General features: G+C 34.9%; 2 protein-coding genes across 2 annotated transcripts in view; one reads left to right on the forward strand and one right to left on the reverse strand.

The window, feature by feature from the left end:
• Window positions 1-12,370: 12,370 nt before the first annotated feature.
• LOC145104792 (uncharacterized) lies at window positions 12,371-13,024 on the reverse strand. Its single transcript, XM_079041975.1, has one exon. The coding sequence runs from the start codon at window positions 13,022-13,024 to the stop codon at window positions 12,371-12,373; it is 654 nt and encodes a 217-aa protein (XP_078898101.1).
• Window positions 13,025-16,701: 3,677 nt separating this feature from the next.
• LOC145104794 (uncharacterized) overlaps window positions 16,702-17,860 on the forward strand; it is a 37,720-nt gene continuing 36,561 nt past the window's right edge. Inside the window, exons 1-2 of the mRNA XM_079041976.1 lie at window positions 16,702-16,822; window positions 17,261-17,412. Of these exons, the coding sequence (XP_078898102.1) occupies window positions 16,702-16,822; window positions 17,261-17,412 (273 nt within the window). The remainder of the gene's footprint in view (window positions 16,823-17,260; window positions 17,413-17,860) is intronic.

Consider the following 17,860-nt stretch of genomic DNA (forward strand, 5'->3'; position numbering starts at 1 on the left):
TAGTAATCACAATACAACGAGGAAGAAGTAAAACAAACAATAAGTTGCCCCGTTATTTTTTTTTTTTGTATAATAACATATCCTTGAATTCCTTATTACCTCTTTGATTACTAACTTGATTTTGAATTGAATAAGCATAATAATTTAAAAACTATCATTATCTATACCAATTAAACAATATCATAGTACTTAGATTACATAATTACTACATACATGAAACATATGCCAAATGATCATGACCAATTGAAAAATACAACAATATCCTAATAAGAATAAATTTAAAGTATAATTCTATAACCGGTTAGAACGTTTCAAAATATAGTGTCTTGAAAGGAAAACAAAATTTAAAGTACAATCTTGTAACATAAAGAAACGAAGTATGATGTTATATTAGATTAACAATGGACATATGTTGCTAACTTTTTGCGTTTAAATCTAACATTCAAACAATAAATACGAACTACAATTTCAAATTACCGTGGCCTCACCAATGCCATGTCTTCTACACCTGCAACTCTTGGTTTCAGTTTGACAATTCATCACAGTGTTTTGGGAACACTATCATTGGTCTTGAATAAGGTTTTTGGATGAAAAACAATAATTAATACAAAATTATTTTTGTTTTTCTATCCAACCGTAGCATTGAATGTAAAGAAGCTTGTTTGTTTAATGAATATGAGAAAAAACAAAATGCAATGCAACTAAATGAACCTAAAAGGAGTACCAAAAAATGTATTAAATTCCAAGGTAGACAAGTCCCACTTAGACATTTCCAATACATCAAATGAGAAAAATATATGGCAGGAACATAATATTCGTAACATCCAATAAAATTCAAAATCTTTTCGATAAATATTTTTATAGTTGGAGACCAAAAAAAATAAAAAAAATAAAAAAAATAAAAAAAAACTTTCTGAAGAGACAGGGATACAAAATTGAAAACAAACTAAGATCGGTGTAGCCCCTACGTCCACTTATTGGTTTAAATTGCAAAGAATACTTATTTCTCATTTATTATAACTCATAAGGGTAATTTTGGAATGATTTTCATTTTTTGAAAATGGTTAAAAGATAATGGACTCCTAAGAAGAAGAAAATTTGAAGATATATATCCTCATAAATGATTCAACCTGAATAATAATCATCATCATCCAACAAGGAGCTGTTGGCAGTAGCATTATTGGAATCTTTGAGTCATTAGGATCCGCGTGTTAGAAATACCCTGCCAACCATAGTACTATTATTCAATATTAGGTTTTGGTTCATCTAGGCTTTTAGATCTTTACACACTTTATCAAATTGATGTTGGGTTTTAATAGCATCAACACACTTTCTAAAGGTAGCGGAAACAATCAAAATTTACCTAAGCGTACATGCACCATAACATCTAGGTTTTACTAGTTATAGCAACCTACTATAAAAATCAAACTATAAGATGGAATACTAACCTCTTTGTTCTTTTATTGAGACCATGTGACTGCCAAAACTTGCAACGGATGAAGGACCCAAAGTATAATCCATCTAACGTAGTCAGACCCACAAACTCCAAAAGCTAACAAGGATTAACCTTAGTCTAGGGTTTGATGAAAATTCTATAACCCTACGAGAGGGTTTATAATTTTCATAGAAGGGGGGGGGGGGGAGGGGAGAGAGAGAGAGAGAGAGAGAGAGAGAGAGAGAGAGAGAGAGAGAGAGCTTGGATGATTTTGGGAGAGGGAATCAACAGTTAGGGTTTGACTGCTAACCGTCTAATTGTCTAATTATAGGTAACAAATGAATTCTCAAGGGATACAAACTCGTAGGGTTTATCTTTGTCTTATTCAAAACATGTCATATCCCTATCCAGGGATAAGTATAACTGTCTCCTACCAAGCTCCATGAGTTTCTGGAATATTCCAATTAATCTTTAATGAATTAATTAATATTCAAGCCCTTTAATTAATTAAAACTATTTAATTAATTTATTAATTACCTAATAAATTAATAACTTATTTTTATCCATTTCCTTATTGCTAATTGTGTTATGAGGCCAACCCATAAAGAACCTTCTATTATTAAAAATATTACCAAACAGTTAATGACCTTGGAAACTATTTCCAACAGTTACCCACTTGGACAAGTCGTTAACTTTCCAGGTCTAATACTTCATTAACAATCAATAGAGAGTAGTCATCTAATGCAACCGTTAAACTCTTTTCAGAATCAAAATTTAGTCCTTAGATAAGTGATTGAATATTCCTTTATTCTAGATATATCTATAAACATGAGACATGGATAAGAATCCATCTCAATGTTCAAAGTTTTGTTTCCCGATACAGATTTCTGACTATCACATTTGACTTCTAAATGGAACACATTAATTTAGTCAGGGCTCCGCTAAGCACTTTAGATGCCAACACCAAATCATCGATTGTCCCATAGATATTGCTTCTCAGTTACAAGAAGGAACAAATAAACTTTGACTACATAGTTTTTGTATACTCATCTAATCATACATGGAAATACCCTTTATGACTACCAGTTACGTATAGTGTTAGCAGATCAATACACAACAGATTTTATAAGAAAAATCTCATATGCATCTAGGTTTGAAGAATAAAAGATATTATCATATTAGAATTACTTATGACAAGATCCATTAAGTAATCTCTAAGTGCGGGTTGTTCCAATACTTAAAATCTTTATTGTTAAGTACTTATGAGTGTTAGCGCAATATTTATGCAATGTCCAATCTTAATGGCCAATTAACTAATACTCATGAAAATCTTAAATCACTTACTCACTTCCTAAAGTCCGACCGACTATGGGTGTTTGAATATAGTTAAACATTTTGAAAGTGGGTTCAAACATGCAACAGAGAAACACATAAAAAAATAACACACCTTTGATATCAGTACAAGCAATTTATTAAGTCACCACGAAATAAACATCAAAACGGTTACAATCCATAATACTATATGTTTTTAAATAAATCAAACTAATATACTAAACTATTACATCATATCATTCTCGAGTCTCATGTCAATGGTCCTATCATGACCATCATGTTTCTCTTTTGACAATGGCTTTGTGAATGGATCAGAAGAATTCTACACATATGATACCCTATTCACAACGATGTCTCCATCATCTACTATATGTCAAACGTAGTGGCATTTTCTGAGTATGTGTCTCAAATTACCATGGTCCTTAGGTATTTTAGCCTGTGCGACTGCACCTTCATTATCAAAAAAGATCTCCATGGGCTCTTTGATGCTTGGTATAACTCCAAGATCACCGATGAAGTTCTTTAACCATATAACTTCGTTTTTTTCTTCACTAACTGTAATATATCTTCACTCGCACATTGAGTCTGCCACTATCTTCTGCTTGGAACTTTTCTACGCAACCGTTCCTCTATTAAAAAAGAATACCTATCTTGATTGTGAGCATGAGTTGTCCTGTATGTATGGAAACTCACATCAGTATAACATGTATCTTGAAACTCTTATCTAACACCATAAACTTAAAACATATCCTTAGTTCTTTGCAGATACTTAAGGATATTCTTTACAGTTGTCCAATGATTATCACCAGGGTTGTCCAAATTGATGGGTTTTCTAGGTTATAAACAAAAAATACATATAGCGGAAAAATACTTAAACCATTAAGTTCACTTGCAACCTAGAAAGGATCTATGTTTTCTCTACTGATAACAACTAACTATGAATATCAAGAAAACGCTACGAGAGAGGCTATGAAATCGAAATTCATACATAAAATTAGGGTTTCATACCTTTTGATTATTATTGTAAATAATCAAAGTAGAATCCTTCCTCTAGATCTTGGAAAGCTAGCCCCAAAGGAATGGATGCCTCTAATGGCTTGTACCCAAAACTCTAGTAGCAAGAAGACTTGAGGAGAGAGGAGACTAGAGCATAAATTTGGCTCTATGAAAGCAAATATATGTGTGTGGAAAATATGGAATCCATGGTGTCCTATTTATACTTACTTAAGGAAACTCCCATGGAAACGAAAGAGTCATTTGAATGATTAATGCTAATTAATCTTAGAATGAAATCCAAATCAATTCTAATTAATAAATTAATCATAACTATTTTCAATTAATATATTAATAAATCATATATTTCAATTTCCAATTAGTTTATTATTCATATAATAAACTAACAAATTATCATCTATCTCCAACTGTCATTCTAATTAGTTACTAGTTTTGAGGGCAACCCAAAAAGGACTTTGCTTATAATTCAAGAATATACCAATTTAGTTATTGGCTTAGACATCTTAATCCAACAGTCTCCTACTTGGATAAGTATGTAACTACAATTGCAAGTATAGACCTTGAAATAAACAACAAAGAGTGCTTTCCAAAGCCACTGCCGAACTCGCCCTAAGATAAGTGATCAACTATTCCTTCGTTCTTCAAGATATCGTATGGACACGAGACATGGATCAGAATCAATCTCATTGTCCAAAATTATGTTTCCCAATTTCCCGATTTGTAAAGACTTGATTGGACTTCAAATTGAACACATCAATTAGTCCTGGCTGGGCCCAACACTATATAGTCAACATCAAATCATCGAGGGGCCCAATGATATCGCTTTTTCCTGTTAGGGTAAAAGGAACGAAGTACATTGACTACGTAGTCATACAATTCACACATTAAATTACACATGGAATCACCCTTTATAACATCCAGTTACGAGATGCGTTTGAGTAAGCCAATGCATAACTAATCTGTAAACAATGAACTATATATCTCTGCTTTAAGAATAGAAAATATTATCGTATTAGAATTAGTCATGACAAGATCCATGAAGTAATCTCTAAGCGTGGGTTTATCCAATACTTAAAATCCGTATTTTCAAAGTACTCATGAATATTGTAGCAATTCAAGTTGCGATGTCTTAGCCTCAATAAAAAATATACAATCAATTCATGACAGTTTTAATTCACTACTTAATTCCAAAAGTATGAACAACTGTGGAATTTTGAATAATATTTAAATTACTCAGGGAAGTAAAACATGCAAAGTGAAACACAATAATAAATTAATTAATTATGACATCATACCCATTGATTATAAATAAATCTTTATTATTTAATAATCATAACAATTATGAATTTATTCATTGTATAATGTTTCAAGTAGTGACCTAACCACTTGAATTAGATAACATCAGTCATGCCATGTCCTGAACGTGCATACTATGCCTCTCGATGGTCCTTCCTTTATGAATAGATCGATTAGACATTAGTCAAATGATGCTCAATTCACGATTCTAAATTCTTATCGCTATCCAAGATGTGGTGGAATTCCAACTTTACATGCATTGATGTATTATGATATCGAGATTCTAAAGTCTCAAAGACCGAGTCTATGATATTACAAAATATTCCACTGGAATTTTGTTACATGAAACAATTCCATGGTAATGAGGTCTCAAATTCAAGGTACATTCCTTGAACACCTTTTTTACATTAAAGTTTCCAACTCACATGTAGACTTTATAGCCAACTCTTATCATGGAGACATTTCCATATACCCATCTCCCATTATGGAATCATTTCCATATACCCATCTCCTATTATGGAATCATTTCCATATTCCCATATGACCATCAGTTATGACCAAGAATCATCTTGATCCAAAACATGTCACTATTGTTTTTCCAAAACAATACCATACTTCCAACTATCCACAAGCAACCAATCTTCAGTAAACCTCAGAATGTTCTTGACAGTTTGTTTAACAACTTCAGTCACATGGAATTCTAATCCTTTTCACACAATGTGTCAAGCATTTGAAAAATTGAATAATCGAATATTATAACATAATAATCGATCCTATATCTGAAGCATATAGGACTCAAATCATTATTACAAGGATTCATTATCTGTTCAGTTCCTTGCTATAATATTTCCATATATAGAATACCCAATGTCGAAACATTTCAACATGGTATGCCTTTGACTAAGTTCTATTATTCAATCTAAACCTTTAGATTCAAAGTATGAGTGACCTCTCCCTTATGTCCACTATAGCGTAACAGTTCCCAACTTTTGCAACTTGCAAATTAGAGACATTGTTCCCTATCGATAGTATTGTCAACATGCAATACCAGGCATAACAATTATTCTCCCACTAGCTTTGACAGGTACTGAGAAATCAACTAGATTTTTAGAAATCAATTCCTTTTGACTTTCTCATGGAAGTACAAGTTCCTATTTTGCGATGCTTCGTCAAGCCTCTAATTAGGCTTTTTAATCTTATGCACTTTATATGGATAATGTATGTGTTCAACCTCTTTTAAGACGTGATAAACATATCTCCTGAAAGTTTAAACAATTCCTTGCCATTCCTCACAATTCGAAATATGAAGAGGGATGTCGTAATCATATTGTGAATTTGAGAATGCAATTAACACAACCAATATCCATGTTGATCTTTATTAGATCCTTCAAATCTATCAACAAAAGTGTTTCATCATAATCATTTTCATGAACTAGAGCGAAACCTTTTGTCACCTAGATTCGAAGGCGCATATGTTCCCATCCATGTCGAACTTTATTTTTCAACCTACAGTCAAAAGACAAGGTTTAGGACAAACCAAATCACATTTAGTTCTCCTTCATGGACTGAACTTCGCTTAATCTAAATTTCTTGCCATATGGCAGCTCAAAAGCCCACCAGTGCTTCCATGTTGTTAGCAACTCACCCATATTGATCAATGTACTTTCATTGACCAAGGTACTTAGCCTTTTGCAGTTAAATGAAAAACATAGAACTCATAGGGGTTGCCAACTCAACTGGAAGTGCATAGAAATCAGAATGTGTTAAAAAACACAATAGGTTATCAACCTGCTAGTGATAACTAAAAGGATCATTGTCGGTTGGGTCTTGAAACTCTCAAGATCAATAAGACTCCCACTGACTTCTTGATATATGATTTTTTCTCTCAAGAAACAGTCCTTGACGAGCTAAAACAGTTATTCAAAAGTGTGTGCGGATTTCCGACAAGAAAACACTTCATAGAATAGGTCTCAGTTTATCTTTTGTTTCTCGATCAACAAAAACATCACAATTCCAATTCCAAATGTGCTAGAGTAAGAAAACATTATTACTCCACATATTGCGAGGTGTTGTTATCCTTCTTAGTTCGTAGACCTTGGAGTTGTGCCAGCCATAAATGAGTCAATGGAGATTTTCTGTTATAATGAAGGAGAGGTTGCGTTAACCAAGTAACCAGGAGATCATGGCAGATCAAGGCATATCGATAGAAAATACCATTTCATTAGACATAGAGTGGAAGAAGGTCACCTCGTCGTGAAGAGGATATCGTCCGAGGAGAATCCAGCAGATCCCCTCACAAAGGGTCTGAGCAGGATTAAGCACATTCATCATGCAAGGAGCATTGTTCTGAAGGATGATATTAGTTTTAGTAGTTAGATAGATATTTAGAAACTTGTAACAAAATAAATGTAATTGACATTTGATGATTAAATAATAGAGTATTATTTATGAGTATTGTTTACTATCTTTTTAGATTATTTATTATTGTGTTTCATTTTGCATGTTTTACTTCCCGAATAATTTGATTATTCAAAACATCCACAATCGATCGTACTTTTCGAAGTAAGTAGTGAATCAAGATTGTCATGAATTGTATTGTAGATTTTCTAAAGGCTTTAGACATAGAAATGGTTTGCAGCAACATTCATGAGTACTTTGAAATAGAGATTTAAGTATTGAAGGTATGTTTTGTAACCCTAATTATGTGATTTTGATTATCTACTAGTGTTCTAGTGTTTATACATTGTTGTTCACATGGTATGTTCAATTAGAGAAAACGTAGATCAATTTTAGGGTTGCATGCACACATAGGATTGTTTGTTATTCTCAAAACCCTTCATGGTCAACTTGATGTAATGCTAGTTACAACTCTTAAGCTTTAAGTCAAAACAAAAGTATGAATTAAAGAGAGAATGCAAGTAACTCTTCAAAACTTCAACACTTTGCAAGAAGGTAAGAGAGTGAGAGAAGGGAGCAATTTTCGGCCATATGCATTAAGAAGTGCAAGACCATAATGCAAGCCATATATCTACATGCATAAAGTCAAGTTAATACACATTAGGTCTTAACACTTTAAGAAACCATGTCCTTATGTCATGAATGTGTCTTACCATGCCTCTTAGGTTGTATTCTTTTCATTAAATTAATATAAAGACCATGCCCTCTCTAGTCTAAGCAAGTTTTGACCAAGGTGCAAAAGGAAGACAAAAAGTTAAAAATTTATAAACTCAAAGTTTATAAAATATAAACTTTGTCTTTGGGTAAAAGACAAAAGACTCAACTAGTCCAAAATGTTGTACATGACTTATTAATTCATTCCTTACGAGATAATATGTTACTTGTATTGTATAATAATTATTTCCATGAAATAAATATTTTTCCAATTCATTATAAGAGTTTATGAATATTTATTAAAATCAATTTCTAATAAATAATCAATTGTATCAAGTTGTTGTTAGTGTGACCCTTAGTATCATATGTTAATTAGCAATATCATTCTAATATGACTCTTGAGCATATTAGATCTTTCAATCTCCCACTTGCGCAAGACTCATATTAGATTGATATAAACAGCAGTGAACGTCAAGCAACATTTCACTGCCCCAATCAACATACGACTTTGTGCCATTCTATCAACTCGCAATTCCCAGAAGCCCAAGGCTATAATTGGTGTGTGAGTTAAGTTTATCAGTTATCCCTTGTCTACAGACATCATGTTGAACATGAGATATAAATCGCATTCAATCTCATATAAGTGTTTAACTTTACATCAGGCGTTGGATGTCTAACTCTCAACGAATAAGAGGAACAAATCTCATATTGACTATATATGCCTCTTGAATGGTTCACATCATACCTGAAAATAGCTTTTATAACTGCCTGGTTAAAGAACAGGGTTTGACTATATCAAAGCACAACATTTCCTATACTTAAGACCCATATATGTATCTTAGGTGCTAAGGATATACAAATATTGCCTTTTATCAAGTATAATTCATGACATATATCCATGAAATGATCTTGAACGGGTCAATCCAATACTTGTTCTCTATCAAGTACCTATGAAACTGGTTACAACACTTTTTCAACCATTCCGATTCATATTATCCTTATTTCATTATTGCTCCCACAATAACAACCGACTATGGATTTTAGAGTGAATAAATTTACTCAAGGATTAAACATGTTAATAAAGAACTCAACAAATATGTAATGAAAAGATCATATGCCATATATATCATAGTCATTACAATAGATGATGCTACAAAATGTTCAAATATTCAATACCAATACATAGTTAAAATCCAATCACTAGAATAGCGAAGTACAATCCATCGATTATGTCCTTCAAACTTTTCTTTAGGAAGGGGCTTCGTGAAAGGGTCCGCCAAATTTTTATCAGTGTGAACTTTGCGAATACTTATTTCCCTATATTCAACTTTATACCGAAAGAAGTTGAATATGCAGCTTATATGCCTGGTCTTCTTGTGTGATCTGGGTTCTTTTGCCAAAGTAATTGCACCCTCATTGTCACAGAAGACTTCTAGGGGATCCTAAATGGAAGGAACCATGCCTAGATCTCTAATGAATTTCTTCATCCAAGCAGCCTCTTGTGTAACTTCTGAAGCAACGATGTATTCTGACTCTATAGTGGACTGTGCTACAACACTTTTCTTGGAGCTCTTCCAAGATACTGCACCCCCATTGAAATGAACACATATCCTGATTGTGACTTACAATCATCTCGGTCTGTTGTGAATGAATCATCAGTGTAAAACTTTACACTTAAGCTTTCATCAATGCCTCCATAGACACTTTACACTTAAGCTTTCATCAATGCCTCTATAGTGGACTGTGCTACAACACTTTTCTTGGAGCTCTTCCAAGATACTGCACCCCCATTGAAATGAACACATATCCTGATTGTGACTTACAATCATGTCGGTTTGTTGTGAATGAATCATCAGTGTAACACTTTACACTTAAGCTTTCATCAATGCCTCCATAGACGAGGAACATATCTTTAGTTCTATGCAAGTACTTAAGGATGTTATTCACAAAGATCCAATGACTCTCCCCTGGATTTTGTTGGAACTTGCTTGTCCTGCTCATAGCATAAGGAAGACCAAGTCTAGTAAAATTCATGGCATACATGATAGATCCAACTGCCGAAGCATATAAAATATCTTTCATCTTTTCTAGCCCAACCTTTATGCTAGGACATTGGGAGGAACTTAGTACTATTCCATGCGCCATGGGTATCGCTCATCTCTTAGAGTTTTCCATCTTGAACCGTTTCAAGACTTTGTTAATGTATGTACTTTGGCTTAGACCTATTAATCGTTTTGATCTATCTTTATAGATTTTGATTCCAAGAATATATTGAGCCTCACCTAGGTCCTTCATTGAGAAGCACTTTCCTAACCAAGCCTTTACACCTCGTAAAGTCGAATTGTGATTTCCAATGATAAGTATGTCATCCATATATAGAACCAAGAAGGTCACCGAGCTCCCACTGGTTTTCATGTAAACACAAGACTCATCTTCATTTATAATAAAACCATACTTTGTGAGTTCATCATCAAAAAGACGATTCCAATTTTGAGATGCTTGTTTTAACCCATAACTGCATCTCTTGAGCTTACACACTTTATTAGGATGCCTTTGGTTGACAAAACCTTCAGGATGAACCATATAGACATCTTCTTCCAAGTGTCCATGTAGAAAAGCGGTTTTGACATCCATTTGCCATATCTCATAGTCATGATATGAGGCTATGGAAAGTAGTATCCTAATAGATTTAATCATAGTAACTGGTGTAAAGGTTTCATCATAATCAACCCCTTGGGTTTGAGTGAATCCTTTAGCAACAAGTCTTGTTTTGAATGTGTGTAAATTGCCATCCATATCAATATTCTTCTTAAAGACCCACTTACTCCCTACAGTCTTACATTGGGGAGGAATTTCAACCAAATCCCAGACTTGGTTTTCTCTCACGGATTGTATCTCTGCGTTCATGGCTTCAATCCATTTGTCAGATTCAGGATCCGCCATTGCATTTTGGTAAGTGATGGGATCATCAAAATTCATCATCAGGAAGCATTCGTCAATGAGAAATCCATATCTCTCAGGATCTTGACGAATTCTACCGGATCTGCAAACGCCTTGTGTTTGAATAGGTTGACGAGTAATGATCTCTTCATCTTCAACAACCTCTTGTTCAGTACTAGTGCCAACTTGAGTTGCATCAGTCTGTGGTTCTTGATCTTCTTCAAGTCCCATGCGCCTCCCACTTGCTTCATCCATTAGAAAATTTCTTTCTAAGAATTCAGCATTTCGTGAGATAAAGATATTATTCTCACTAGGGATGTAGAAGTAATATCATAAGCAATCTTTGGGATATCCTATAAAGATGCATTTGGTAGAACTAGGCTCGAGTTTGCTGGAAGCCTCTTGTCTAACATAGGCTTCACAACCCCAAACTTTCATATAAGATAATGATGGAACTTTTCCATACCATATCTGATAAGGTGTCTTGTCTACCTTCTTTGTTGGTGCCATATTCAAGATACGGGTTTCCCCCAAAAGTCCACTATTTTGGAGTTGTGATATGCGCTTCTTGTTTATGTGCCCATGACGACAATGACATACATATGTTTGGTTCAAACCTTGTTTGATCCTTTTTGTGTTAACATGATAAAGGGAATTATTGTTTGAAGTGTCATCTAGATTCAATTCATAAATTCCATTTATTGGTCTAGCCTCAAAATAGAATATTCCATCCAAGAAGGAATGGATATTTTCATCAACAAATTGAAAATTAAAACCAGATTTTCTTAAATGGGAAACTAATAAAATATTTCTAGTGATAGAAGTAATCAAACACACGTTGTTCAATGTTAAGTACATACCAGATGGTAAATGTAAATCAAAATGTCCTATTGCTTGGACTGCAACTCGTGCTCCATTGCCCACATGCAATACCATCTCATCTGTCTTCAGTTCCCTACTCTTTCTGAACCACTACAACGAATTAAAATTATGAGTTCCACAACCAGTATCAAATACCAAAGTGTTAGATGAAAAAGTAAAATAGTCCCATTTCAATCATGAAAATGGATACACCTGAAGGGCCTTCCCCGACCTTCTTGTTCTTCAACTCAACAATGTACTTAGGACAATTCCTTTTCAAATGCCCCCACGACACCACACTCAAACCATGTGTCATATTTAGCAACCTTTTCCTTTTTCCTTGATGGTGGGTTTTGGGGAGCTTTCTTCCCTTTGCCCATGCTAGTTTGTGGCTTCCCATTGGATTTCTTGCCTTGATTCTTCCTCTTGACTTGTCCCTCCCAAATCATTTACACTTGGGGGGTTTTTATTGGGATGTTTTTTCTCTGCAGTTTTGAGCATCCCGTGCAACTCAAATATAGGTTTATCCCACCCATTCATGTTGTAGTTCATGATGAAAGTGTCATAAGACTTTGGAAATGAGTTCATAATTAAGTCTGTGGTTAAGTCTAGTGGATATGGAGAGCCCAATCTATCCAATTGATCCAGATGACTTTTCATCTTGAGAACATGAGTGCTTACATTTCCGGTTTCCTCTATTTTGCAGGCATGAAGGGCTCGAACAGTTTCAAATCTTTCAGTCCTAGCTTGCGGACCAAACATCTTCTTGAGATGTTCAATCATGCCAAAGGCAGTGAAGAGTTCCACATCCCGTTGAAGATCAGGAATCATTATGGCAAGCATAAGGCATGACACATCAAGTGAATCATCTATATACTCAATCAATGCATCATGTGCAACCTTTGGGATAGAGGGTGGTTCATTCGGGACTCGTGATTCAAGGACATAGTCTTTCTTTTCTTGTTTTAAAACGATTCTCAAATTTCTGCGCCAATCCAAAAAATTGGAGTGGCCTAGTTTTTCCTTTTCAACCATGGATCGAAGGTTCATGGGGGTGATGATGTGTTATAGTAGTTGGTGGAGCCATCTACAAAATTTATCAAAGTTTTATTTAGTATTTAATTCTTTATAAATAATACCCTTTAGTTTCCAAAAACATTATTTATTTAAAGTCTAGGATCCAAATTACAAATTAAATAAATGGTTGGGTATCCTTTATCTCACTTACTTAATTTTAAAAAGGTAAATAACTTTTATTAATTACACCACTTGTAATTCCTAGATAAATGAGACCCTTAACAATCCATTTGTTAATTTGACATGGTTGGTCTCATCTATACCTTGGGACACTCTTGCTTAGGTGACCTTTATCACAAGAGGTTTCCAATCAAGTCATCCAAGTGAAGAAACTTGTACAATTGGCCTATAACATGGTTATAGAAATCGAAAAAAATACTTTGGCCACCAAAAGATAACACAAATGGTTAGGTATCCTTTATCCCATAATCATTATACAAATGGCGGGCAAATGTTTATAAAGTTGGATGTCAAAGACTTGCCTTTTGAAAGGGTTTTGGATGTTTTACTATTCTATTTAAAACATATGATATCATGATCATTTCATGTATCCAATTGATCATGGTATCAATTTTCAAAAAATCACATTTTGAGGTTCAAATATAAAACCCGGTTTTATATTTTGATCGGTTCAATTTTAACGATAATATCCAAATATTAAGTTTGAGTTTGAGTCTTGTAGAACCTTTTAATATTGTTTAATAATACTTCCTTTCATTAAAAAATTATTTGGAGTTTGTATAAGTTTCAAAATCACAATTTTTAGACTTATATTTTATTATTTCAAAATTTGCGGTAATTAACGTTTTTAATAAAACCAGTTTTTATTTTAAAACATTAACTTGTTACATCTTACGTTCAACTTTTAAATTTTGAAAACCAAACTCCATGTGATGTTTGTTGTGACCAAAAAAATAGTTTGAGTTTGTGAAAAGCTAAATTATCAACCACACAAAATATTTACTTGAAAAATAAACAACACAAGCATGCATTTGACATAAACAAGTCTTAAACTAGTTAACACTTTTGTGAGCCAACACAAAAGTGTTAAATCCTTCCTAAAGGAAAAAAGGGACCAAATAATACAAGTTGTTCTTCATGTGATCTTCAAGCTCCCACTTGCAATAACAACTGTGTTGCAATTTTATAAGATTTTTATAAAAATTATGAACTTTTATAAAAACCTTATAAAACCATGGCCTCCACTTGTAGACTTAAAAAATGGCCTCCATATTCATCTTGTTACATTTTTCATAAAATAAATCTTGTCTAAAACTAATCAATTATATAAAAATGAATAAAAACGAGCTACTTTTATTACATACCTCTATGAATAGAAGAATATGGCAAACCATTTTCAAATAATTCACACAAACAACAACACAAATGGTCCAAGGCTTGTTTATGCACTCTAAAATACATATAAACATAAAACAACCTTTGTTTTTCTAAGACAACTTTATGTGACAAAAAATGCATGTAAATTTTTCTCATAAAAAATAACAATTAAAAAATTTGTCAAGAAAATATGTATGAACATGTTTTTAAACAAACCCAAGTTATCCACATTCTCCAAAAAAACTAAGATTTACATAAATAAAAAAATCTAACTAAAACTTTCAAGGTGGCTTTGATCCCAATTGTTGGGTTTTGGTTCAAAAATAGTTTCAAAAAATCAAAAATAACAACAACGGAAGTCTTGTAAATTTCGAACTCAATAACAAATTACAACCCACCAAGGATCTACTTTAAATAAATGGAAAGATAAAAACACAACCATAAAAGAAGGAAGATGATAACAACCTTTGTTGTCCCTTGAGTCCTCTTGGGAGGCTTGAGTTTTGATGAAGAATGTGGAACCAAAAGCCACAAACAATTGATCAACTTGATGTAATGCTAGTTACAACTCTTAAGCTTTAAGTCAAAACCAAAGTATGACTTAAAGAGAGAATGCAAGTAACTCTTCAAAACTTCAACACTTTGCAAGAAGGTAAGAGAGTGAGAGAAGGGAGGAATTTTTGGCCATATGCATTAAGAAGTGCAAGACCAAAATGCAAGCCATATATCTACACGCATAAAGTCAAGTTATTACACATTAGGTCTTAACACTTTAAGCAACCATGTCCTCATGTCATGAATGTGTCTTACCATGCTTCTTAGGTTGTATTCTTTTCACTAAATTAATACAACGACCATGCCCTCTCTAGCCTAAGCAAGTATTGGCCAAGGAGCAAAAGGAAGACAAAAAGTTAAAATTTTATAAACTCAAAGTTTCTAAAATATAAAGTTTATCTTTAGGTAAAAGACAAAAGACTCAACTAGTCCAAAATGTTGTACATGACTTATTAATTCATTCGTATTGTATTGTAAAATAATTATTTCCATGAAATAAATATTTTTCCAATTCATTATAAGAGTTTATGAATATTTTTTAAAATCAATTTCTAATAAATAATCAATTGTATCAAATTGTTGTTAGTGTGACCCTTAGTATCATATGTTAATTAGCAATATCATTCTAATATGACTCTTGAGCATATTAGATCTTTCAGGGATCTAGCATTAAAAAATTATCTGATGTCGATAACATGTAACTGTATTTGTGAGGTAGTTAGAAGGTGTTGGAGGGAATCTTTTATGCAGCTGATGGCAGAGGGTGATGGGAAAAAGGAATCCTAGGAAAGCCTAGTGTATGTCTTTGTGTGTAGGGGGCTCTATAGTATGTGTGAACTAAGTAATAGTAGGGAAGTGACTTAGTGGATTTGAAATAGTCCTCAAGGAAGGTATAGATAGGTGTGGAAGTTAGTATTGGGCCCGTGCTACTAAAATAATAGGATCTATACCCGAGACAAAGAAGGTCTTGATGATTTCGAGAAACATCGAGAGCGTGAACCTTTTGTGCGTATACTAATTGTTTATGTATTGTGTTTCAGCATGGTGATGACATGTGGTGGAGCAGGAGGTTTGGGATATGGATCGGGTTCAGCTACGGGCACCAAACCCATTGATGAGGGGCTACATGAGTTTATCGCGTCTGAGATTACGGGAGGCATCCTTGATGCAACCCTGGTGATGTTCGGGTCGATCAAGGACGGTATCATTGAGTTGATTGAGGTACGTTTTCGGGCCTTTATAGCCGAGCTACCTACTGGTCACTATGAAGCCCACACTCTCTCCTTCAAGGACTATAGGGGACGCGGGGCACTAGATTTCTTTGGGGTGAAAGACCCCATTTCTTCCGGATAATGGATGGGAGATATGTATTGTACTTAGATGACTAGCTTCTACCCCGAGGGGTCGAAGGTGACGTTTGCTGCAGGCTGTCTGAGGGAGAGAGCTTGGGATTGGTGGGAGGAGGTTGGTTATGCTCGAGGATCACCAGCCATCGAGGCCATGACATGGTCAGATTTTGTGACCTCGTTCCGAGCAGAGTTTTCACCGGCTCTTGAGGTGCAACAGCTAGCAAGGGAGTTCCAAGATATGCTTCAGACAACTGGTACCATGGTAGAGATCACCACCTAGTTCCGAGGGAGATCTTTATTGGTACCCCAATATGCTACAAATGAGGAGATGAAGAAGACTCAGTACCATGACAAATTGAGATCAAATATTAGTAAGTTTGTTAGCTATTCAGCATGTCCGACATTAGGGGACATGATATCCAGGGCCCAGGAATGGGAAATCGATTTGGAGCACATCAGAAAGAGGAAGGCAGAGCAGGTGCAGACTATTGGAGATTTAGCAAAGAAACCCAAGGTTTTTTATTCTAGATCGAGGGGCTAGCAGGGTCGGGCCTGCTGTGGCAAGTGTGGTAGGATGCATGATGGGGTTTGCAGGGCGGGTGGTTCGGGCTGCTATATGTGCATAAATACATGGCACTTCGGCATGGATTGCACTGCCACTACTACCAACCATGCTTCAGGTCTGATTTGATTTCATTGCAACCAGAGGGGCCACAAAAAAGTTGATTGCCCGAGTTTGATGGTAGGAGCGGTTGCAACACCCGCTCCTGCGACTTTGAGGTTCACAATCGGTTGGGAGGGCAAGTAGGCGGCCCCTGTAGTGAAGAACAGGGATTTTCACCTGACAGCCCAGGAGGCGCGTGCGAGTCCTGATGTGGTTACTGTTATGTTTTCCGTTTATTTATGCGCTTTCATTATTTTTTATGCTTACGTTTCATGTTGTAATTTTTAGGTACATTCTTAGTGAACGAATTGTCTGCTCTGGTTCTTTTTTATTCGGGCGCAACCTGGTCGTTTGTATCTCTTGCACTCAGCAAGAGATTTGATGACGCTCCTGGGGAGATGGATTACCCGTTGGATGTGGTGATAGTCGATGATCATTCAGTGAGTGTATTGAGGGTTCATTAAGGTTGTACTCTTAAGTTATTCCGAGAGAGATACCCAATTGATTTGATTTCTATTCCTCTACGCGAGAACAAGGTCATTGTAGGGATGGACTGGTTGAGCCCTAATGGGGCGATGATTGATTGCAGGCACCAGTAAGTTTGGGTTCGAACCCCAAGTGGGGAGAACTGGTTATTTAGGGCGAGGTTGCTTAGTGCGGTCCAGCTCTTTGTTCAGTTGCGAGAGCTAGGAGATATCTTCAACAGGGATGTTTGGGTTTTGTGGCTTATGTACTGGACACCAGTATGGAAAGAAAGAGGACGATTGGGGATGTGTCGTTCGTTCAAGAGTATTCATATGTATTCCCGAAGGACTTTCTTGGAGTGCCTCTGGAGAGGCAGGTGGAGTTACGTCTTGATTTGGTACGATGTGCGGATCTGATAGCCAA

The sequence above is a fragment of the Lactuca virosa genome, chromosome 4 (assembly GCF_052849685.1).
Source record: "Lactuca virosa cultivar CGN04683 chromosome 4, Lactuca_virosa_CGN04683_v6, whole genome shotgun sequence".
Lineage (NCBI taxonomy): Eukaryota > Viridiplantae > Streptophyta > Magnoliopsida > Asterales > Asteraceae > Lactuca > Lactuca virosa.

Excerpts from the sequence above, each read along its gene's own strand:
- LOC145104792 (XM_079041975.1), bottom strand. The coding sequence starts at position 13,024 with ATGGTTGAAAAGGAAAAACTAGGCCACTCCAATTTTTTGGATTGGCGC.